The 20047-nt window shown below is 41.3% G+C and overlaps 1 protein-coding gene across 2 annotated transcripts; it reads left to right on the forward strand.

Moving 5' to 3' along the window:
* Positions 1-1113: 1113 nt before the first annotated feature.
* Positions 1114-9392, forward strand: ntpcr (nucleoside-triphosphatase, cancer-related). Of its 2 annotated transcripts, XM_061744866.1 has the most exons (5): positions 3349-3631; positions 6095-6257; positions 6349-6451; positions 7365-7574; positions 8018-9392. In XM_061744866.1, the coding sequence occupies exons 1-5, from the start codon at positions 3349-3351 to the stop codon at positions 8093-8095; spliced, it is 837 nt and encodes a 278-aa protein (XP_061600850.1). In that variant the 3' UTR covers positions 8096-9392. The 2 variants fall into 2 exon arrangements, 1 of the variants encoding a protein (XP_061600850.1); XR_009784349.1 differs by lacking the exons at positions 7365-7574; positions 8018-9392 and having other exon boundaries at positions 1114-3631; positions 6349-6448.
* Positions 9393-20047: the final 10655 nt, after the last annotated feature.

Consider the following 20047-nt stretch of genomic DNA (forward strand, 5'->3'; position numbering starts at 1 on the left):
CTATCTGCGCGATGACAACTCCGCCCACCCCGCACTCAGACAAAACTCTCACACTTTATTTTTACCTTTTTGTTGTCAATACTGACCAACATTTAAGCCCAAGTTAGAGTAAAGGCGATTAAAGAAGCTGCAATGTAAACAAAAGAAAGGTGTCCTTTATATCCCGGCCAAGCATAAGACTACTTTAGTACAAGCCCTACAGTGGCACCATCTGGTGAACTGCTGAAAAGTTCCCCCAAACTATCTTGATAAATTGTCTTTCTGCTTTACTCTTTCAATATATGACTCTAGGTTTTACATTTAACCGCAATAATTATTTAAAACTGTTAACAGACTGATTCAGTTAATTGTATTGTTAAATGTACTCAAAATAACTAATAAAGTCGGAAATAAGCAAATTGACTGTAGTTGCAGTTCAGGTAAAGCTTTGTTTTCACTTTGCACACACAGACATACACACCTGCCCCCCCACCCCGACCCCCCCTCACATATGTTTATATTCATTATTTAAAAAAAAATGTTTATATATATATATATATATATATATATATATATATATATATATATATATATATATATATATATATATATATATGCATATACACATTTTTTTTAAATAATTAATATAAACATATACATATATATATATATATATATATATATATATATATATATATATATATATATATATATATACATATATATATATATATATATATATATATATATATATATATATATATATATATATATATATATATATATATATATATATATATATATATATATATTCGGCGACCTTGAAAGGCGCCTAACAAATACAATGTATTTTATACAAATACAATGTATTTTATAAAGATGTGTGTGTGTGTATTTATATACTACTAAAAAATTATATGTTATATATTAAATTGATTATATATTAAAATGCATATATATGCTTTAGGTTTTTACCAACTTGGTATTAACCATTAATATGTATGCAGACCAAAAAATAAGATATAATTTTAAATCAAATAAAGGAAACTACATTACCCAGATATCCAAAGGGCACTGATGACGTCAAATTCTCGCGACAGCAGCGTTTGTTTCCATGGAGCCGCTGTGGTTTGACTGGACGGATTAGTGATTTAAGTTTTTTGTTGGACGCTCGTCTCATTTGTTCGCTTGTCTTTTTCAGCATGTCGTTGCATTATGCGGAGACTTTGTTTTCGTTTGAGCTTTTGGCAGACTACATCAGACTCGAGAGGCACTGCAAAGTGTCAGAAAAGCTGGCTCTCGGAGTGCGCCTGCTGGATTTCCCAACGCTGCTCATTTATCAGCACCCGCAGAGCCGCAGAGGCATTAACCAGCCCGAGCAGGGAGGAAGTGAAAAACAGGGAAAACACGCTTTTAACAGGGGAAAATCTTGCCTTTTCAAAATGAGCCTCACCTCACTGCGTGTGCATCTGTCCAACACCCCTCTCTATGTCATGGTGCTGGATGTGGAGGAGGAGGAGACCCCCAGATTAGTCGGCTCCTCTGTAATATCTCTGGCCAAAGCCATGGACAGAATCTGGCAGGATGTGGCTGAATGTGGCATCTCTCATCCCTCTTCTCACACAGAGAGAGAAGTTGCTGGTATATGCAACCTCACAGGGGAGAGGATCGGAAAATTATCCCTAAGTTATAAACTGGTATGTCTGGGGGCGAGCTTACTGCCGCACATCCCAGAGAGGAAGGGGGATGAAAGCACACGTGTGCCTGCTGGAGAACAGCAAGAACGTGTCAAGGAGAAGATTACGCATGGAGAGTCCTTGCCTCTTGGCGGTGGGAGTGTGTGTCTTCCCAGTTTTGATAAGCCGGGCATAAACATTCAAAACAATGGACAAGCCGATACAAAGATGTTATCAAAGAATATTCAGGATGATGATGATGATGAAAGTGATACAGCTCAAAGTCAAGCTGGAGACCATTCTGAGGCTGATTTAACTTCATTCTGTCCCCCTTGTCTGTACTACAGTAATACTGCTGAGGAAAAGAGCCAATATGAAGAGCTGGATTACAAATTACTCAACTTAGATATGGAGGCTTTTACATTTGAAGATTTGCCATCTGAAAATGAAGATGATAAAAAGGAAGTCAAAGGTCCAAGCTCTCAAACGGTGCACGACAGAGTGACTCGCGATCCTAAGATGACAAGTAGTCAAGACACCAGTAAGGTGACGCCTAATGTCCTCAGGGAAGCCTTACAACAGTTACCTCTCTTAAATGCTCTTGTTGCTGAGCTGTCACAGTTGAGCGGTCAGAGCCCCGACCAGTACTTGAGTGTTCATCCCAGTCAAGCCGGGACTCGCAGGCCTTCTTCCGCTGAGCCTTCAGCTGGACATCCAGGACAAACCCCACGCCCACTCAAAACTACACATTTAAAGCATTTACAACACCCCAGAAACTTTTCTACGCCCATAATTACTCACAGATCCGTAAATAAGAAAGATGGCCAAAATGAGACTTTAATAGGGAAGAAAATCTCCAGTAAATCTCTAAGGAAAAAGCTTGTGTATGGAACAACTAAAACATTTAATCTAAGAATGGAGCTAATTGCTCCTGTCAAAGGGAAGCGTTGTGAGGCCATGGAGATGGTACAGGAAGAAACTGTGTCAAGGACAGCCAAAGGAAAGACAATGTCAAGCAGAAAAGCAAAGACGTCCAGCAAAAGAAAATCTGTTTATAACCACATCTCCGACCAGAATGAAAATATTGAGACAGTGATACAAAGCTTCACAGCGAACTCTGAGCCACAGGATACAGTCACGCTGAAACAAAAAACTCAGCAGGAGAATATTCATGTTGAACAAGGAGTTTCACAAAAACTTTTTCTTTCACGAAGAGATTTGAAATTTATTCACATCCCCAGTGTGGGTAGTGACAGCATTCCTCAGAGCAAAGAGGAATATGAACATCACAGCAAATCAGATCCAGCAGAGTCTGAGCCTGACAAGGACGGAAACCAAAGTGAATCTTCACAAAGCAGCAGGCGCAGCAGCCACAAATCTTCATTTTCAGAGTCCAGCATTGAAGGAAATGAGGAAGCAGAGTATATGGATGACTTTGACAGCCTCGAATACAGTGACGCTTTCTCTCCTGATCCGTTGAGCAGCCCTGAAACCTCCAGACCCAAGTCTCCCGTTCACCTCGACCTCTGCAACCCCGACTCGACATCTTTAAGTATCCATAAGAGAAAAGCCCTCCTCCCCGAGCCTGTAAAAGCCCCCAGTTCTCCACACCAAGCTCTCATGGGCACATACGTCGTCCGGCCTCGCGCCCACACCTCCGCTCTCAGCTTCTCCTCTGATGATAATGACAGGGATGGGCAGGCTTCCTTACAAACTGTCGTCTCCAGAAAACCGACAGCTGCAAGTAACAAATCGAAGAAAGACTCTAGTGGTGAGAGCGATATATCGTCAAGTTCTCAAATGGCTGGGTCAGCCAAGAACTGTGACCCTGTCCGAAGATTTTCTGCAGAATCCATCTCCTCATTTGAAGCTCAGGAGGGAGAAGAACTGGAGGACGAGCTTGGATCTCTGGATTTCAGAAAGAAGTATAAACACATTTCCGAGCTTGTTGCCAGCAAACTCCCTGGATACACAATGTAAAGACAAATGTAACTGCACAATGACAGCTAATAATACCAGAGTGACACAACTGTAAGCACTGTAATGCTTGGAAATGGTGTTAAATAAAGACAGGTTTTTTACATATTGGGACTTTTTGTGTCCATATAACATATAATATAATATAATGTTTATTGTGAGGCTAAATCTTAAAGGTCTTTTTGGTAACACATAAAATAATTTCGTTTTTTTTTTTAAATAATTGTCTTTTTAGCAAACAATGTAATGTATAAGCTGCTTTTTTCCAGCAGGTCTCAACTCAGGGGGTAACTCATGATTTCAGGGTATTTCTTTTAAATGCGAACTACTCCAAATGTTTCACATGAGAAGAGTCAAATGACAGATTAGAAATTTGCAATATTTCATTTTACATCCTTCTGTAGTTACGCTTTACATTTTTATGGGCTGTTTCTTTAAGATTAAAGTGTTAAATTCCAGACTAAGCATATGGAGCATTTTTATAAAGGAGTAAATATATACACAAATGCTAAAATTAAGACTACACATAATACATACATAATACATTTAAATGTATTATTGATATTGTAAATATTTGTACATGTGTTTATGTTGCAAAATGATTTGTTATCTACTCAATAGTAAACTATATTTGCACTGAATGCCTTTTTAAATTGGTGTTAACAAGAACTTTATATATATATATATATATATATATATATATATATATATATATATATATATATATATATATATATGTAGTTGATCAGCTTCTAAAATCTTAATAAACATTGAACGCCTCGCACAGCACTGCGCATGCGTCAGCCATGTTTACGGAAGCGCTGCAGAAGCACGTTGGACGCTGATCGGACCTGCGGGACTGAAATGTACAAACACGTCTTTCTAACCGGGGGCCTGTACTACGAAGCGGGATTTGGGGTTAGCGAGGTAACTTCAGGTTTAACCCTGGGTTTTCAGGACTACGACGGTGGTTCACTTCTTAGCGGGGCACATCGCCATGGTAACTTATGCTGAACCGCTAACCTGCTCCGGAGCAGGTTATGTTCGAGATACAGATCGCCGGGTGTAAAAGCACCGCCCACTGACCAATCAGCTCTCTTGGAAAATGGCATGGCCTTTCGAAGAGACTCTAGTGGAGCTTGGTGCGCGGATCGTGAGAGGATCCCTCCGAAGAGAACGCGTATTCAGGGACCACCAAAACCCCTTTGCTTTCCCTGATGAGTACCTGTATAAACGATCCAGAAAAAAAGAAAAAAGAGGTGGAGGAGAAAATAAAAAATAAATCAATCAATGAATAAATAAAACAAATCATCACCCAAAATCCGATGTACAGTCAATCCAAAACTAATACCAATTAAATAAATAAATCAAGAAGAAATCAAAAAGAAGATGCATTTGTAAGGGGATAGCAAAAAAGGGATTTTCAATTTCGTCCCTCGAACATTCTGAGAAGTCACTTTAAAATACTAAATACCCCCCCCCTGAAAAAATAAAAAATTAAATAAAATAAATAAAAAACCCAATTCTTTGGTACAGCATCAGCACAAGTTATCGGTCAACAACAATAGTTATAGAACCAACTGTCCACTGTTGGACTGTCTCAGAAAATTTGAATATTGTGATTTTCTGTAATGCAAACACAAAAACAAAAAAATGTCATACATTCTGGATTCATTACAAATCAACTGAAATATTGCAAGCCTTTTATTATTTTAATATTGCTGATCATGGTTTACAGTTTAAGATTAAGATTCCCAGAATATTCAAATATATGTTTATATCCCTATGAATTTACGCATTTATACAGTCAGCGATCTTTTGCCAGCTGTCTTTCCTGCATTTTGCAGCTGCAACTGTGTTGCTTTTTGCCTGTATTATATGCCTATACTCATCATATTTCCGTAAAATTATTGTTTGCTCTTCGCTACTGAAATAAGCGGCTCTGACAGCGGACTTCTCCATGCTTGCGATTGGTCCTGCGCTGAAAACACCGCCCCTTTTATGTGCACGCGCTCATATCCAGATTGGAGAAACCTGGGTTGATATACCGAGTTGATAACCACCGTCGTGTGACCGCTTAGCGTGATTGCAATTGTCCCGCTTAGTGAATCTGGATAAGGAAAAGATATCCTGGATATGTTGAACTTGCTTCGTAGTACAGGCCCCGGACCTCCAGGTAATACCGAGTATGCCTAGAATGGCTGAAGTAGAAGTCTCTCTAAATCCAAAACAGTCACATAGCTATTTCCACTAACAAATAAAGTATTTAAAAAAAAAAAGCAATTACCGCTGGTTATCCAGTTTACTAATGGTCTGTGTTATAATGGACCGATAGAGGAATAAAGACAGCAACATCACTATGCATGCTGTGGATTAAAGGTGTATTAAGCTACAGTCTTAGGTGATACAGTCCAGTTTACAATGATTTTACAGCGTTTTTCTGACTGCTGTATTGCTTACAGGTGTGGGCAAAACCACCCTGATCCAGAAAGCATGCGAGGCTTTATTGTCGTCAGGAGTGGGAGCTGAAGGCTTTTACACAGAGGAGGTGAGAGGCGGAGGCAGGAGAGTGGGCTTTGATGTGGTCACACTGAGCGGAGAGAGGGGCCACCTGTCCAGAACCAGGTAGAGGGCTTCTCATTTCATCCAAACCAAGTTACCTGCTGCCTTTGATCAGTTTGTTTTGAGTCACCCATGCTTCATTTTTGATTTGCAGAGATGGTCCCGGTGGCTCTCAGGGCGGACGGGAGTACACAGTGGGACAGTATGTAGTTGATTTGCCTTCATTTGAGGGTCTGGTGCTCCCCCTCTTCAGAAATGTAAGACTGCAACACATGCCCCTAAAGATCACAGCGAGCAAAATACTCTGTATACTCCCCACTTACAAATCATCAAGCCTTTGATTTTTTTTTTCTCTTTTCATTGGAAAGAATTGATGGAATAATTGCAAGCTTGCAAAACACGTAAATTCCACAGCGACGTTTTTAGTGTCCGTGGTGCCGTCTGGCTGTCGCTGACCATGATTTATGCAGCATGTAAAGTGAGCCTGGAGTGACGCCCACACATCCGCCACAAAGGAAGGTGTTCTCTACTTTAGCGTCACAAACTTCACTTTCATCTCTTTTAGTCTGCTTGTAATCACCCCAGATTACCAGCTAACTGTAACATCCCAAAACTTTCATAGCCATATAAGCAGACTGTGAGATTTGCATCCATAATGTGGTTTTACTCAATTTCTACCTGTAAAAGTAAAATCATTTTTTACATCCATTTTCTAGGAAAACTAAACACCCAAGAAAAAGTTCAGTTAACTGTCATATTTAGTTGTTTTTATTATTTTTTTGACTGATAATTAAAATGAAAACTGTTCAATTGGTCTGAAAACCAACCAAATTTGTTCAAAGGTTCTTGTTTTAGTGGCTCAGGGGACTAAAAGTTATCATCCAGCCTTGCGTTGGGTAATGATAAACATGTTCCCTCTGAAATCCCTGCCATGACTGGGATTTGAATATGTTTGCATTTTTAAGTGTCTGGGTGAAAATCGCTACGAGCACTTTGCAAACGCATTAAACTCTGCAAACTCCTAATCAGCATTTTCTTAGTGTTACAGAACCTCTTTTGGAGTAATTAATCAGAAGTCTGATAGAAAATAATGATTAATCAAAGCACTAGTGGCTTTATTTTCCACTTTATGAGCCACGTTTATGCATGCAGTGATTTTTGTGTCCCCAGATAGGGTCAGCGGACGGGAGCAGCAGGAAGGTGTTTGTCATTGACGAGATTGGAAAAATGGAGCTCTTCAGCCAGTCATTCATCAGGGCGGTGAGGCAGACTTTAGATAACGCTTCCTGCACGATCCTGGGCACCATCCCTATCCCCAAAGGCAAACCACTGGGTCTGGTCGAAGAGGTGCGGAGCAGGAGAGATGTCAAGGTTTTCACCGTGAGTAAAACGATACTAGCACTCTCTCTGGGGAAAAAAAGGAGATATTTAGGTCAGATTGGGAGCTGTCAAGTCCCCCAATAGCTACAGGACATTGTTTACACTGTATCCATGTGTTTAGGAGGGCAGAAGGACCATACCCGACAGCTATTGTAGGATTAAGTGTAAATCATGCGTGACTGATTTTACAACAAAGAGGTGTCTCAGATGTCAAAATGATTTGCAAGGGAAGACTCAGTTATGGATATTGTCATGTAAAATACTCACTATGCTTGGGTAGATATGGTGCCAAACATGATTATGAGTGATACTGGACAGTTTTTGGGGAACGTGATTAGTCATTTCACTTAGATTAGGTGGTTTGATATGGACACTGTAATCCGAGAGGTTAAAATCCTGCTGTTTTACTGATGTGTTCGACTAATTTCATTTTTCTCCCTTAGGTGTCCAAGGAGAACAGAAATTCTATTCTGCAAGATATTTTAACAACACTACAAGAATCTTTAAAACATCCAGCCTAATGATGCTGTTTACAGTCAGCAGTTTGCGTCTGTTTTTGCTGACGACAATTTTATGCGTGTCAGTGCATATAGGCTTCACAAAACCAGCGTTTTGAATGCTTCTGCAAATTCTTAACAAGAGAGGGTTTTGACCTTTTAGTAGAGTAAGCTGAGGAGCATCCCGAGCCGCTGGAAGAGTTAGCGTGTCACATGCATGTATTTATGTATACAGTTTCTTTCTTTTTTTGCTCTCATACAGCTTCCAAAATGGATTGGACGTTGAATAATTGATTGTGAGATGGAGCACAGCAGAGGAATTCTTTACTTAGCATGTAAATACCCCTCAGTCTCCAGGTCAAAGATGGCTTGGTCCTGGTCCTTTGTCTCACACAGAAACAGCTTTCAGCCCTCAGTTTTTAGGTTATAATATTTGTTTTGCTGGAGAACAAGTGTGCTATTTCTATTTCTATTATTATTATTTTTATTATCATTATCAATATTATTATTATTATTGAGATAAAGAGAACACAAAGCAGGTGCTTGCTTTTTCATTTTTTCCCCTCCACTGGGAGCCCCTCTAGTGTTTGTCTTGTCAACCTGAGGCTTGCCTCATTGGGAACTAATCAATGTTTGAGGTGGCTGCAATCCTTTCATCTTGTATTCATCTGCTGGCATGAACAGATACATGAAAAAAGAATAAAAAATAAACAGTTCTTTGCAAAAAATGAGCAAATCTCTTTGATATTCATATGCAATCTGCAAAGCTGGAAACTGTCCTCATCTTCCACCAATCTTTTTTTTTTTTACGATTAACCTTTTTGTTGGTTTCACATCCTGTGGAACAAACAGCTTAACTTTAGTTGCTGGGATTTTAATGTTCCCACTTTGGAGGTAATGGAGTCTCTATCCACCTTCAGTCAGATTACAGTAAAGGATGAATATTGTTACATCAACAATATCTGAATGCTTTTAAAACCCCAAATCAGAGCAATATTAAGATTGACAGGATAGTGCTCCTAAAAGATACTAATAGCCCTGACACTTACTTTACTCCCATTTCACTCGACTGTATAAACACACTACATTTCATATTTTTGCACATTTCTTGCACCGTAAAGCTTTGAATTCTATTTATGTATGAACTCTGTGTAATGTTCCACAAATATTTTCCGTTTTATTTGCTAATCTGATATTCATGGATGACAGTTTTTTTTTGTTTTTTGTTTTTCCCCTTGTCTGCATATATATTAATGGTTAATATGAAGTTCGGTGAAACCCAAAGTCACATATATATGCATTTTATTCTTGTAATAGAGGTTTTTTTGTGTGTGTGTGTGTGTGTGTGTGTGTGTGTGTGTGTGTGTGTGTGTGTGTGTGTGTGTGTGTGTGTGTGTGTGTGTGTGTGTGTGTGTGTGTGTGTGTGTGTGTGTGTGTGTGTGTGTGTGTGTGTGTGTGTGTGTGTGTTTCCTTCAAAAGCCCGCTTGACAGTCTACCACATTTTGTTGGTCCTTCGAGAGAACTAAAAATGATGAAAAATAATTTTTTTTAAATTCTGCCAAAGAGGACTAAGGTCACCGAAGGTGGAAAGTGAAAAAGTAGGGAAGAAAAGACAGTGATGGGTGCAGTTTGGTGAGTGTGTGATGTGTTGTAGTGTGTGTGAATGATGTATTATTGTGTTTGGAGAAAAAAAAGACCTAAGACAACCAGGTATTAATAAACAGAAGAGGACAAAGAAAAGTGGAAGAAGCATTCTGTTTACCATTGATTCAATTTTTTTTTATACATACAATGGTAAAAGCATATATATATATATATATATATATATATATATATATATATATATATATACTTACAAATATTGTGCATATTGTGAAGATAATGCACGTGTGAAAAGATCTATATGCATGTGTATTTAATATACATATTTATATTATATACATATGCATATAGATCACTTCACGTATATATAAACATACATTGTATTCACGTGCAGATACATCCACACACTTGCATATACTGTACCTACATACAAGCATACACACGCATTTATATACATATATACAAGCATATACATACACAAATACATACATACCCCCACCCACATGGATACGCACCCATACATACACACTTATAGTTTGTAAATGTGTTCACATACACGTGTGCACGCATGTGCATTCACATATACCTACATGCAAGCATACACAAACACACGTACACAAATACATACATATACACAAATAGAGTCCCAAGTAGTGGGGACGTGCAGCAGACAGCCCTGGCACCCAGAGGCCCCCTGGGTCCCGCCAGCAGGTGACTGAAATGTCCCCTGATTTCCTCAAGATTCCTTGATTTGCTAAATGGTACCAGAAGGAAAAAAGGGAAGAAGGAAGGGACTACATAATGTGTCTGCTTTAAGCCTTTTAATGACTTTCTCATGCATTTATTGATAAATGTAAAATCTGCTGCTGCATCTCTGGACCTCAAAGACTTTGTTTTTGTGCCATATTGTTGTTTCAACTACTATTTGATAAAAACTCTTTGAAATAACATCGTCATTATCTTTTTTTCTTTTTAAACCTCATCCAAAACAACTCTCCAGTGCCAACTATTTTCTTTTACAAGTCTGAGATAATGGAACAGGTATACAGTATAATAACAAATGAAAACAGCAAATATACTGTGTTCAGTGAGGCACCAGTCTCTCTCTCTCTCTCTCTCTCTCTCTCTCTCTCTCTCTCTCTCTCTCTCTCCTCCCTCTCTCTCCTTTTTTTTCATATGATCTACTTAAAATAATCTCTCCTTGGCATGTCAGTGATTATAATTACCCCTCCTCTGGTGTATTTTTTTTCCGGCTCCAAAGCACCTTCGGGTCATTTCAAAGTTAAAAGATAAATAAATAAATAACTAAAAACCTTGAAGTGCTGCTTTTCAGTGCTGCTTCTGGAACTGATGTGACCTGTCTGGTTGGCTGCAGAAGGAGTTGCCAGCTGTGATCTGCGTCAGATGCGCCGCTGTGCCAGCATCTGCTCGGCGGCCCGCGCTGACGTCCCGCTGGATCCACTGGCACCAGCAGCAGCACCAGCACCAGCCCTCACTGTAAACACGTCTTCTGTCAATATTGCAGCAGGATCGTTTTGGAGCTGACGTGGCAATATTACATTTCATAGATGCTGTAGTTCTAGAGCAGGCAGCCTGTTGATGGGGGATAAAGCCGACTGTCTGGACTGGAAGGTGATCGTCGGCACCCTGCAGCAGGGCAGCAGATGGGTTACGTAACGGGGACAGGGACCTTGCCAATTCTACCGAGTGGAGAGTGTGTGTTTGCATCTGATGCGTGATGAGGTAATTAGCATCCACACTATCTGGTTTGTCATGTTATGTTTACATCACCCACAGCAGGGACTTCAGACACTTTCTAGGGGTAACAGTTAAGTACTAACTTAACACACACACACATATATACACAGCATTGCTATTATGTTTCTAGGTCAGGGGTCGGCAACCCGCGGCTCTAGAGCTCTCTTTAGCGCCGCCCTAGTGCCTCTTGGAGCTTTTTCAAAAATGTTTGACCTTTTTTTTTTCCTTTTTTTCTTCTTTTTTCTCTTTTGTTCTCTTTCTTTCTCTTTTTTCCTTTTTTTCTCTTTTTTTCTTTTTTTTCTTTTTTTCTCCTGTTTTCTTACTTTTTCCTTTCCTTTTTAATCTCGAAATTGTACTTCAACATTAATCTCGACGTTTCAACCTTTTTCTCGAAATTTTGACTTTTTACTCTAAATTTTGACTTTTTTCTCAACATTTCAACTTTTTTCTTGACATTTCGACTTTTTTCTCAACATTTCAACTTTTGTTCTCGACATTTCGTCTTTCGCCATTTGCCTTCATTCTAAGGCTTATACAAGAGTTTTCATTTTTTGCGGCTCCAGACATATTTGTTTTTTGTGTTTTTCGTCCAATATGGCAACATTTTGGGTTTCCGACCCCTGCTCTAGGTGTACATCAAGAAGATGGCCCCAAAGACAAGCTGCTAAGTGAATGTCTCAGGCACCAGACATCCAGTGCAAAGGACAATGTGAAGGAGGAACCATAATGAACAGAGAAGGCCTTGCTCAGGTATGTATCATTCATTGTCAGATTGAAGAAGCTGCTGACATCGAGAAAAGAAGGACAGCAAGAAGGCATTCATCACGGTAGCACAGGCCTTGACCACAAGAGCAATAGAGGTCAGGGTCTATCACACCAGACAAGACTCCAGCTGCAAACTGTGCAAAGATGCCCCAGAAACAACTCAGCACATTGTAGCAGGATTCAAAATGCTGCAGGACAAAGCATACGTGGAACAACACAACCAGGTAGTGGGTTTTAGAGTACAGAAACATCTGCCCTGGATAGGGGTTGGAAGTACTAAAGTCAAGGTGGGAGAAACCTCCACGGGTGGTGGAGAATGAAAGAGTGATGATCCTGTGGGACTTCCAGATCTGGACCGATAAATTAGTGATGGCTAACCACCTGGACATGGTGGTGGTTTGATTGACGTGGCAATTTCAAGGGACAGCAATATCAAGAAGAAAGAACATGAGAAACTGGAGCAGTACCAGGGGATGAAGTAAGGGATAGAGAAGTTATGGAAGGTGAAGGCAGCAGTGGTGCTGATCCGAGCTGGGAGAGTGGCTCCAGCAGATAGGAACAAGAGCAGAGATCTGGGTCCAGAAGAGCCCAGTCGTAGCAACAGCGCAGATGCTGCGCAGAAGCCTCAAGCTCCCGGGCTTCTGGTAGCGGACCCGAGTCTGAAGAGGGCAACCGCCCCCAGAGGAATAGCTGAGAGTGGATTTTCTTTTATGTGTATGTATATAGGCCCGGTAAAGGTGAAGATGATTCTTTGGGGGGGACATCTAAACATGATTTAAAAACATATGGAGGAGACTAATTTGTTGCATCCAGTTATACATTTAAGCTAACTAAGATAGACCCAGGAACACCAATAACATTGATGTTGGTCTAATCTGCTGTCTGGCAGACTTTTTAACAATGAGGTCACAGCAGGTGATGAAAATGAATGAGATTTTATCAGATGTCCTAATTTCTGTTACTGGATCTTCTTTGGGGTTAAGAGATGTGTATTGATTAAAAGTCTTTCATCTCTCCTGCCATGTTGAAGGATCAGGCTGTGGAGGCGCAGGTGCATCGGGACAAATATTTCGGTACTTGACAACAGCAAACTGTGTTTTGAGCCCCAGGTAGACGCGGTGTGCAGATACACACTAGCGTTTGCATTTTTATAGTAACTGTTGTAATTCTAATAATGACAGCACATGTTTTTATCAGTGCTTATACGAGGTCAGGTTACTGAAAAAAGCCCAAGGCTAAACCAAACCATCCTTTATGGTGTCATTTTTACATGCTGCCTTCAAGTCGCTGGTACAGTTTAACTAAGTGTAGAACAAAAAGTTTCAAACTTTATTTCTTCCTCCTGCAATCAACCTGCTGAATAATGCACTGTTATTGTTGTATTTATTTGTTTACATTGATTACTGATGTAGGCATGTACTGCTGGCTGTAAAGCAAATTGCTCTTCAGGGATAATAAAGATACCTTGGACCATGACATATTTCTGCAGCATATATATGGAATATATGAATGAATCCATATATGTGACTATGTGGATTACCAAAGTTCATAGAAAGGCTTTGAACATATGGTTAGCAAGCTTATTGCATAGTCGAGAGCATGAATTTGTTTCTGCACAAATGCTGTGCAGCTGGAGAAGCTGGTATGCTGTCAGGGGACTTGGATGCATTGATGTGTCCTAGGCAAGAGTAGTGTTGCGTGAAAGGTCAAGCAGAACAGTCTGAGTGAATGTGCAGCTGATCAATGTTCATATCGCAAAGTTGCATTTGCGGCAAATCTGTGGGCCAGATGTTTGTGTGACACCCTGTCACCCTTTATCCCTCCACTCCACTCCACACAGAAATGCAAGAAGCTTACCAAAAATCCAGGACAAAGGGGATTTTGCAGGTTCAGAGGGAGGGGTGGGGTTTTGAGGAGAGGATGCGTAGATGAGGAAATTTCTCTTCAGTTAGAGGACTTTTGGGCATCGCAGGGGTGGGGGTTTAATGGTCTCACTCAAAAGGCCATGAGCAACTGACTGAAAGAGGGAGAGACAGAGAAAAGGACCGGCATTGTTACATCACAGCCTGCTGCACCCTACCCATACTCATCCTTAAAAAAGTGCTCTGTTTTTTTAAGGTGACCACATGATTCGTTGTAAGATGGGGAGCTGAATAAGCTTCTTTGCATCTGTGATGTCAGAATTCTTTGTGCCAAAGGCTCCACGTGGCAAGTGCTTAGCAATGCTCCCTAAATCAAGGTCATATCTCAGGCTTATTTCCTCCGTGCTTTCCCACTAGGCTCTGCATGCCCCCCAGAGTATGACAGACAGACGGACAGACACAGTGGGCTCAGACGTATTCCTAAGAATGCCAAGTAATCACACACTTAGCCATGGCTGTATGTTTAACTTTGAAGTAGTTAAAGTAGTCAAAGGGCCTTGAATCAGACAATTTAACTGAGGTATGGGGAAGATTTACCAGATGTTTATGATTTTAATCAAAAAATGTACCTTCATAGGAAGGAAGGCTTGATCGGTCTTGCTGGCGTTTAGCTAACTCTTGTTGCAAAGTTGTGGACACTTGACCGCTTTGTGAAAAATATTCCCTTTGGAAAATAATTGGAGCACAAAGGAGGTTTTTTTTTCATATCAAAATATCAGTTTCAATTTAATTTAAAGGAATGCTTGATTACTTTCAGACCCGTGTGGTCTCTCCCGTCTCTACTATCAGCAAAAACCACCCACTATAACTTTGGACTCCCGTCCTGTTTTTGCTCTTGTGACAGAACCGTATCACTTTACAGCGCAAACAAATTGCAAACCAACTTGTGCCTCTATTGTTGCTATTTTGAGGGCATTACTATTCTTCCTACGCTCATCTTGTTCTCACGACGAACACTCGCAACATCCTGGCCCTCAGTGGTTCCCATCTTGGTGGGGAAGTCATTTGTCATGTCTGAACTAAAACAGGACGGTGGTACATATTTGTGTGCTGACAGTGCAACTTTAGTCTCTTATAAAAACAATTGGATTAGATATGAAAAAGGAAAATTGGCGGCTAATTTTATGGACAAGTAGTTTGCACTGTTGCCTCACAGCAAGAGTTCCTGGTTTGACTCCCGGTGGGCTTCCTTCGGTTACTCGGCCCTCCTCCCACATGTCCGTGGGAGTGAGTGTGAGAGTGTCTGGTCGTTTATCTTTACATGTGGCCCTCCGATGGACCGATGACCTGTCCAGGGTTTACCCCCGCCTGAGATCCAGCGGACCCCCGGGACCCTGGTTAAGATTAAGCGGGAATAGAGAACGGATGAATGACTTGGGGGAAGTTGTCAAAGAGCTCAAACACTGTTTTAAATCTGGACGTTTAAACAGTTCAAATGTGGGAACACTGTATACGCAGTGTTACTGTTCTCCCAAATGTTTGATGGGGGGATCCACTGAGCTACAATTGCAAGTTTCTTTGTCGGAAGATGTTTTCATGGCTTTTTCTTCTTTTCTGATCAACAACTTTATACCACAGTTATCATGGCTGACTCATGAACATGCTGCATTACGTCTTGAACACAGCTGCACTGCTGATAACAAAAACTAGTGTTGAATCAACAGTTGTGACAAAATGTGGTTCAGATCAAACCATTTAGAGTCAGCGTTTCTCTCGTACGGAGCTTTTGTTTGAAGTCTGGTTCTGCCATGGAAGCTGCTGACCCGTTTCCCGCCGGGACAAAACGTTTCCTTTCCATAAAAACACAACACTTTTCTGCAGTGACAGAGCGCAGGCTGTTTTTACCCACCTCAAGACACATGAACAAATGTTGTTTTATTCCTTTTGGTGTTTTGTTTTAATCTAAACAGCCAGATTGAGTCGTCCAAGGGCCACTTCCAGCCCTTGTGCTGCCCACGCGTGCTTCACAAGCGTATGTGCTGTATTTCCACCAGCCTTCTCGTCGTACACCCAGTATGTTGAAGATAGTCGTCCCGCTTCTGTTAAATTCCACCCAGTGTTAAAGCGACACTACGTAACTTTTCCACCTTAATCTAATATTTCCAGAGTCATTGTGATGGTACATCAACTTCCAACAGGTTTAATGACACCTCTGTCATGGTCTGAGGGGTCTGTATCACCTTCACTGGCACTATGTAACTTTGAGGAGCATGGTAGGAACCCTGCCACACTAAAAAACTACAAATCTTTACGGCTTTGACTGCTTTACGGCATACGTCACTTCCCCCTCCTTCCCTATTCGCAGTCGAGACAAAAATGGGCGGGGCGTGGAGCGCAGAGCTCCGCAGAAGCTGGTAACCCGTTGCGGCTGCAGCAGCTCCACACAACAGACCAGGGAAAAGATCCTAATGGTTTAACTTTTCAACGGTTTCCTGCTCGGAGGCAGAACCACGCAGGCGAAGTATCTGATATAACAAAGTAAAAGAGTGAAAGAGTCGTCGGCTCGCTTTGGATCGCGGCTGTAACGACCAAACACACAGTAAAGCCTGAATTATGGTTCTGCGTTAAATCGACGCAGACCAATGGCGTAGGGTACGTGGCAACGCACAACGTACGGTGCGTGTCGCCGCGCACCCTACGCCATAGGCTCTGCGTCGATTTAACGCAGAACCATAAACAGCCTTAAACCACAAACACTCACACAGACGGGTTGGATCAAAACACGGGTTTTATTCCCCACTTCGCCAGCTGAACGCAGTTGCTGGCCAGCTCTCTGCGGAGCAATTAACCCCAATCTTCCGATAAAACTAGTTTGTTGAGGAAAAAAATATTAACTCTTATTTGTAGCTGCAGAGGAAAAAAATAATCTCACAAGGAAAACAAAAATATTGCTCACGCCTCGGAGCCTCTTCAGCATAATATAGCAGTCAAAAAAAAGAAAAGAGAAGTAAGAGGGATACAAAACATGTACTGTATGTTGTACTATTATACACATTTATTGAAACACATGGCTCTTCAGTAGGGATTTCATATGGATCCAGACCGTTAATAATCATTATTTTCTCCATATACCGCTCCCTGGCTTCCTTGTTTAAGGTATCCCGGTAAATTCCAGTTCCTTTCCAGCAGTTTAACATCTTTTTTTTTGCATTCTGTCTGTTCACTTGGTGAAACAGAAAAGCGTCCCGTCTCCTGTCATCAAAACAAATGCACGCGAGAGTTTTCCGGCAGTACGCGCTGGTGCTCATGGGAAACGTAGTGTTCTTTCTGGTAAAACAATACCGCTTTTGTCCAAAAGATGCCGCCAAACTCAGAAAAGCTGAAAGTTACGTTGTGCTGCTTTAAATATTAGGAGTTAAATAAAGGAGATGTTCCTCCATATCCAAGCGTTATACCAAGGAGACGATAAGGCCGGCATCAGCTGTGCTAATGCACCCGAAGCCTTAGACCCTTCCCAAACGTTGAATAAATCCAAGCGCACCCCCTGCTAATTAAAAAGGTTCCAGAGGAGCTTCACATCTCACAGAGCTAATAAGCATACCTGTAGCTCCTCTGAAGTTGACAGGCGGGCAGGACATGTAAGATGGGATCCGAAGGCTGTGGAAATGAAGCCATTTGATCTGGGGCTCCTAACCACTACTCCATCCTGCTGCCCACCGATGATTGTTCCTCAACCGCTCTTCCCATGACATCACTTTCATCAGCTCCCCGGGGCTGTATGAGGCAGGGAGAGTTAGATTTCAAACGACTACACTAGTAGCTTTGGAGCCTGCAGGTTAAAAGCTAAAATAAATAAATGAGGGGAAAAAAATTAGGAGCATGTCCTCAAGCAAAAAACAAACCTCCTCTTTTATTTGTTCACAAAACGTATCCCGCAACCGCGTGTTTATTTGGATCAGATGGCTCAACTATGATGCCTCAGAAACAACTGCTTCACTGTCCGTCAGGGTTAAAGAGTCACGCATCTATTCGGGGGCACGGGCAGCATCTCCCGTCCACAGCGTAGGAGCAGCCGGAGCCCGAGGACATCTTTCTCCTGCTACACCATGGTGATGGCTCTTGTGATCTCTGCATCTCTTTGAATTATTGTGGCAAACCCTGTGAGTCACTCACTCGGCTCTGAAGCACAACATGGACAGCTGCTCAACTCTCGGAGATGATGTTGCCATGTGGTCGTTCTCTAGTGGTTAGATGGAGGAGATGCAACAAAGTAGAGGGCGGTGCGGCGGTGTGCATTGTGCCACACGGATCCATGGCCCTGTGCTGGACCACAGGCAGAGACGGCCGTCAACAGCGTGCTCACACGCGAGCGTGGTGAGCGCTTGGCTGCAGGGTAAACCGTCCCCCTCAGGCGGTGAAGGGAGCAGTAGGAGTGGAGTGTATAGAGGTCAGAGGCTGCAGAGGACACAAAGATCTGGAGCACGGTGATCAATCGATCGGCTGGTGCCGCATCCCCCCGGGGCCTCAAGGGATGCGGCTGTCGTTGCAAACATGATGAAGAGCGAACACACACACACACGCGCGCACGCGTCTTAATCTCACGTTTTCAGGGGACACACATCAAGAAAACAGGCACCATATGTGCATGCAGTCACCAAGTGAGTGTGCCAGTCTCACTCTGGATGTCATTGTGAATCATTCACTTGTCCTGCACACAGTCCACTAATACAAATAGATTATTGCAGCAGCACATAAAATGACCGATATGGGGCTTTATAAGCAGGGCCAAGTACAGCCTGCTGTATTGTAAATGCATTCAAATAGATCAAAACCACCTCATGACTTTTGGCAGTTCAAAATTAATAAAACCGGATTTTGTTTAATTTTTTTTTTTAATGCAAAAATACCAAAGTATGTTGACAGTATTTATTAGGAGGACTTTTTAAATCCTCTTGCAGATCTGCAGGCTCCTACAGTAACAAGATGTGAGTGTTTGTTGTCTCAAACTAGTGCAAATGGCATGTTATTCCAGCTATTATCCCTTTATCCTACATTTCAGCCGCCGTCAAGCGAAAACACTGCCCAACTGTTCCTGGCACTTAAGCTTCTATGCTCTTAAACTGACAGCTCAGTTGAGCCAATCTCTTTCCCTTGATCCAGCAGTTTCACCCACTTGGTTGCATGGAAAGAGACAAATCTGACTGAAGGCTTTTCAGCACACGTCAGACTCTGTAGTTGCTGTAGTTTATACTTTATAGTTTGTTTAGGGTAAGCATTCACACTTATATGTGTGCATTTGTAATTGTGTTTTTCTTTGCTTTTCTGTTGTTTCTTTGCTTTTCTATTTTCTTTTTGGTTTTCTGGAGGTCGGTAGCCACAAAAATAAAGTTGTTAATATAGGATAGGCTTTTATAAGCAGTTTGCTTCAGCCCATGCCTTTTCAGTCATTGTTCAACACATTTTTGGTTTTGTATGAAATGTTAATGCTGTGCACAATGTTTTTTTTTTGGTGTTGTGTTTTGTGTTGTCATGACTGAATAAACTTCATTCATTCATTCATTCATTCATTCATTCATTCATTCATTCATTCATTCATTCATTCATTCATGACAGAGATTCAAGCTTTCGTCAGCTTTTCTGGTTTCTGGTTTTCCAGGAAGTCTCTCAGAAGGTGTTGCTATATGGATCCGTCTCACCGCCCTCTTCACAGACTATTTTGTAACGCTAAACTGTGGCATTTTGCTAATGTTTCACATGTAGACCTCATTATGCAACCATGTCTGCCGCTCCTCAGCCTGAATGTTGATTATGCAGGTTTGAATAATGTTTCTCAATGGTGGCGGGCTTTAATATGCAAAAGGGAGACTGATGATGTGAAGATGTTCTGAGCCTATCCTTGGCCTTTAATCTCTTTGTTGTGACCTCCTTTCTTCTCAGGGGCCTCCAGAGATTAAAACAAAGCCTGAATAACAGAGATTGTTACCACAAA

The sequence above is a fragment of the Cololabis saira genome, chromosome 17, assembly GCF_033807715.1.
Source record: "Cololabis saira isolate AMF1-May2022 chromosome 17, fColSai1.1, whole genome shotgun sequence".
NCBI classification, from domain to species: Eukaryota; Metazoa; Chordata; class Actinopteri; order Beloniformes; family Belonidae; genus Cololabis; species Cololabis saira.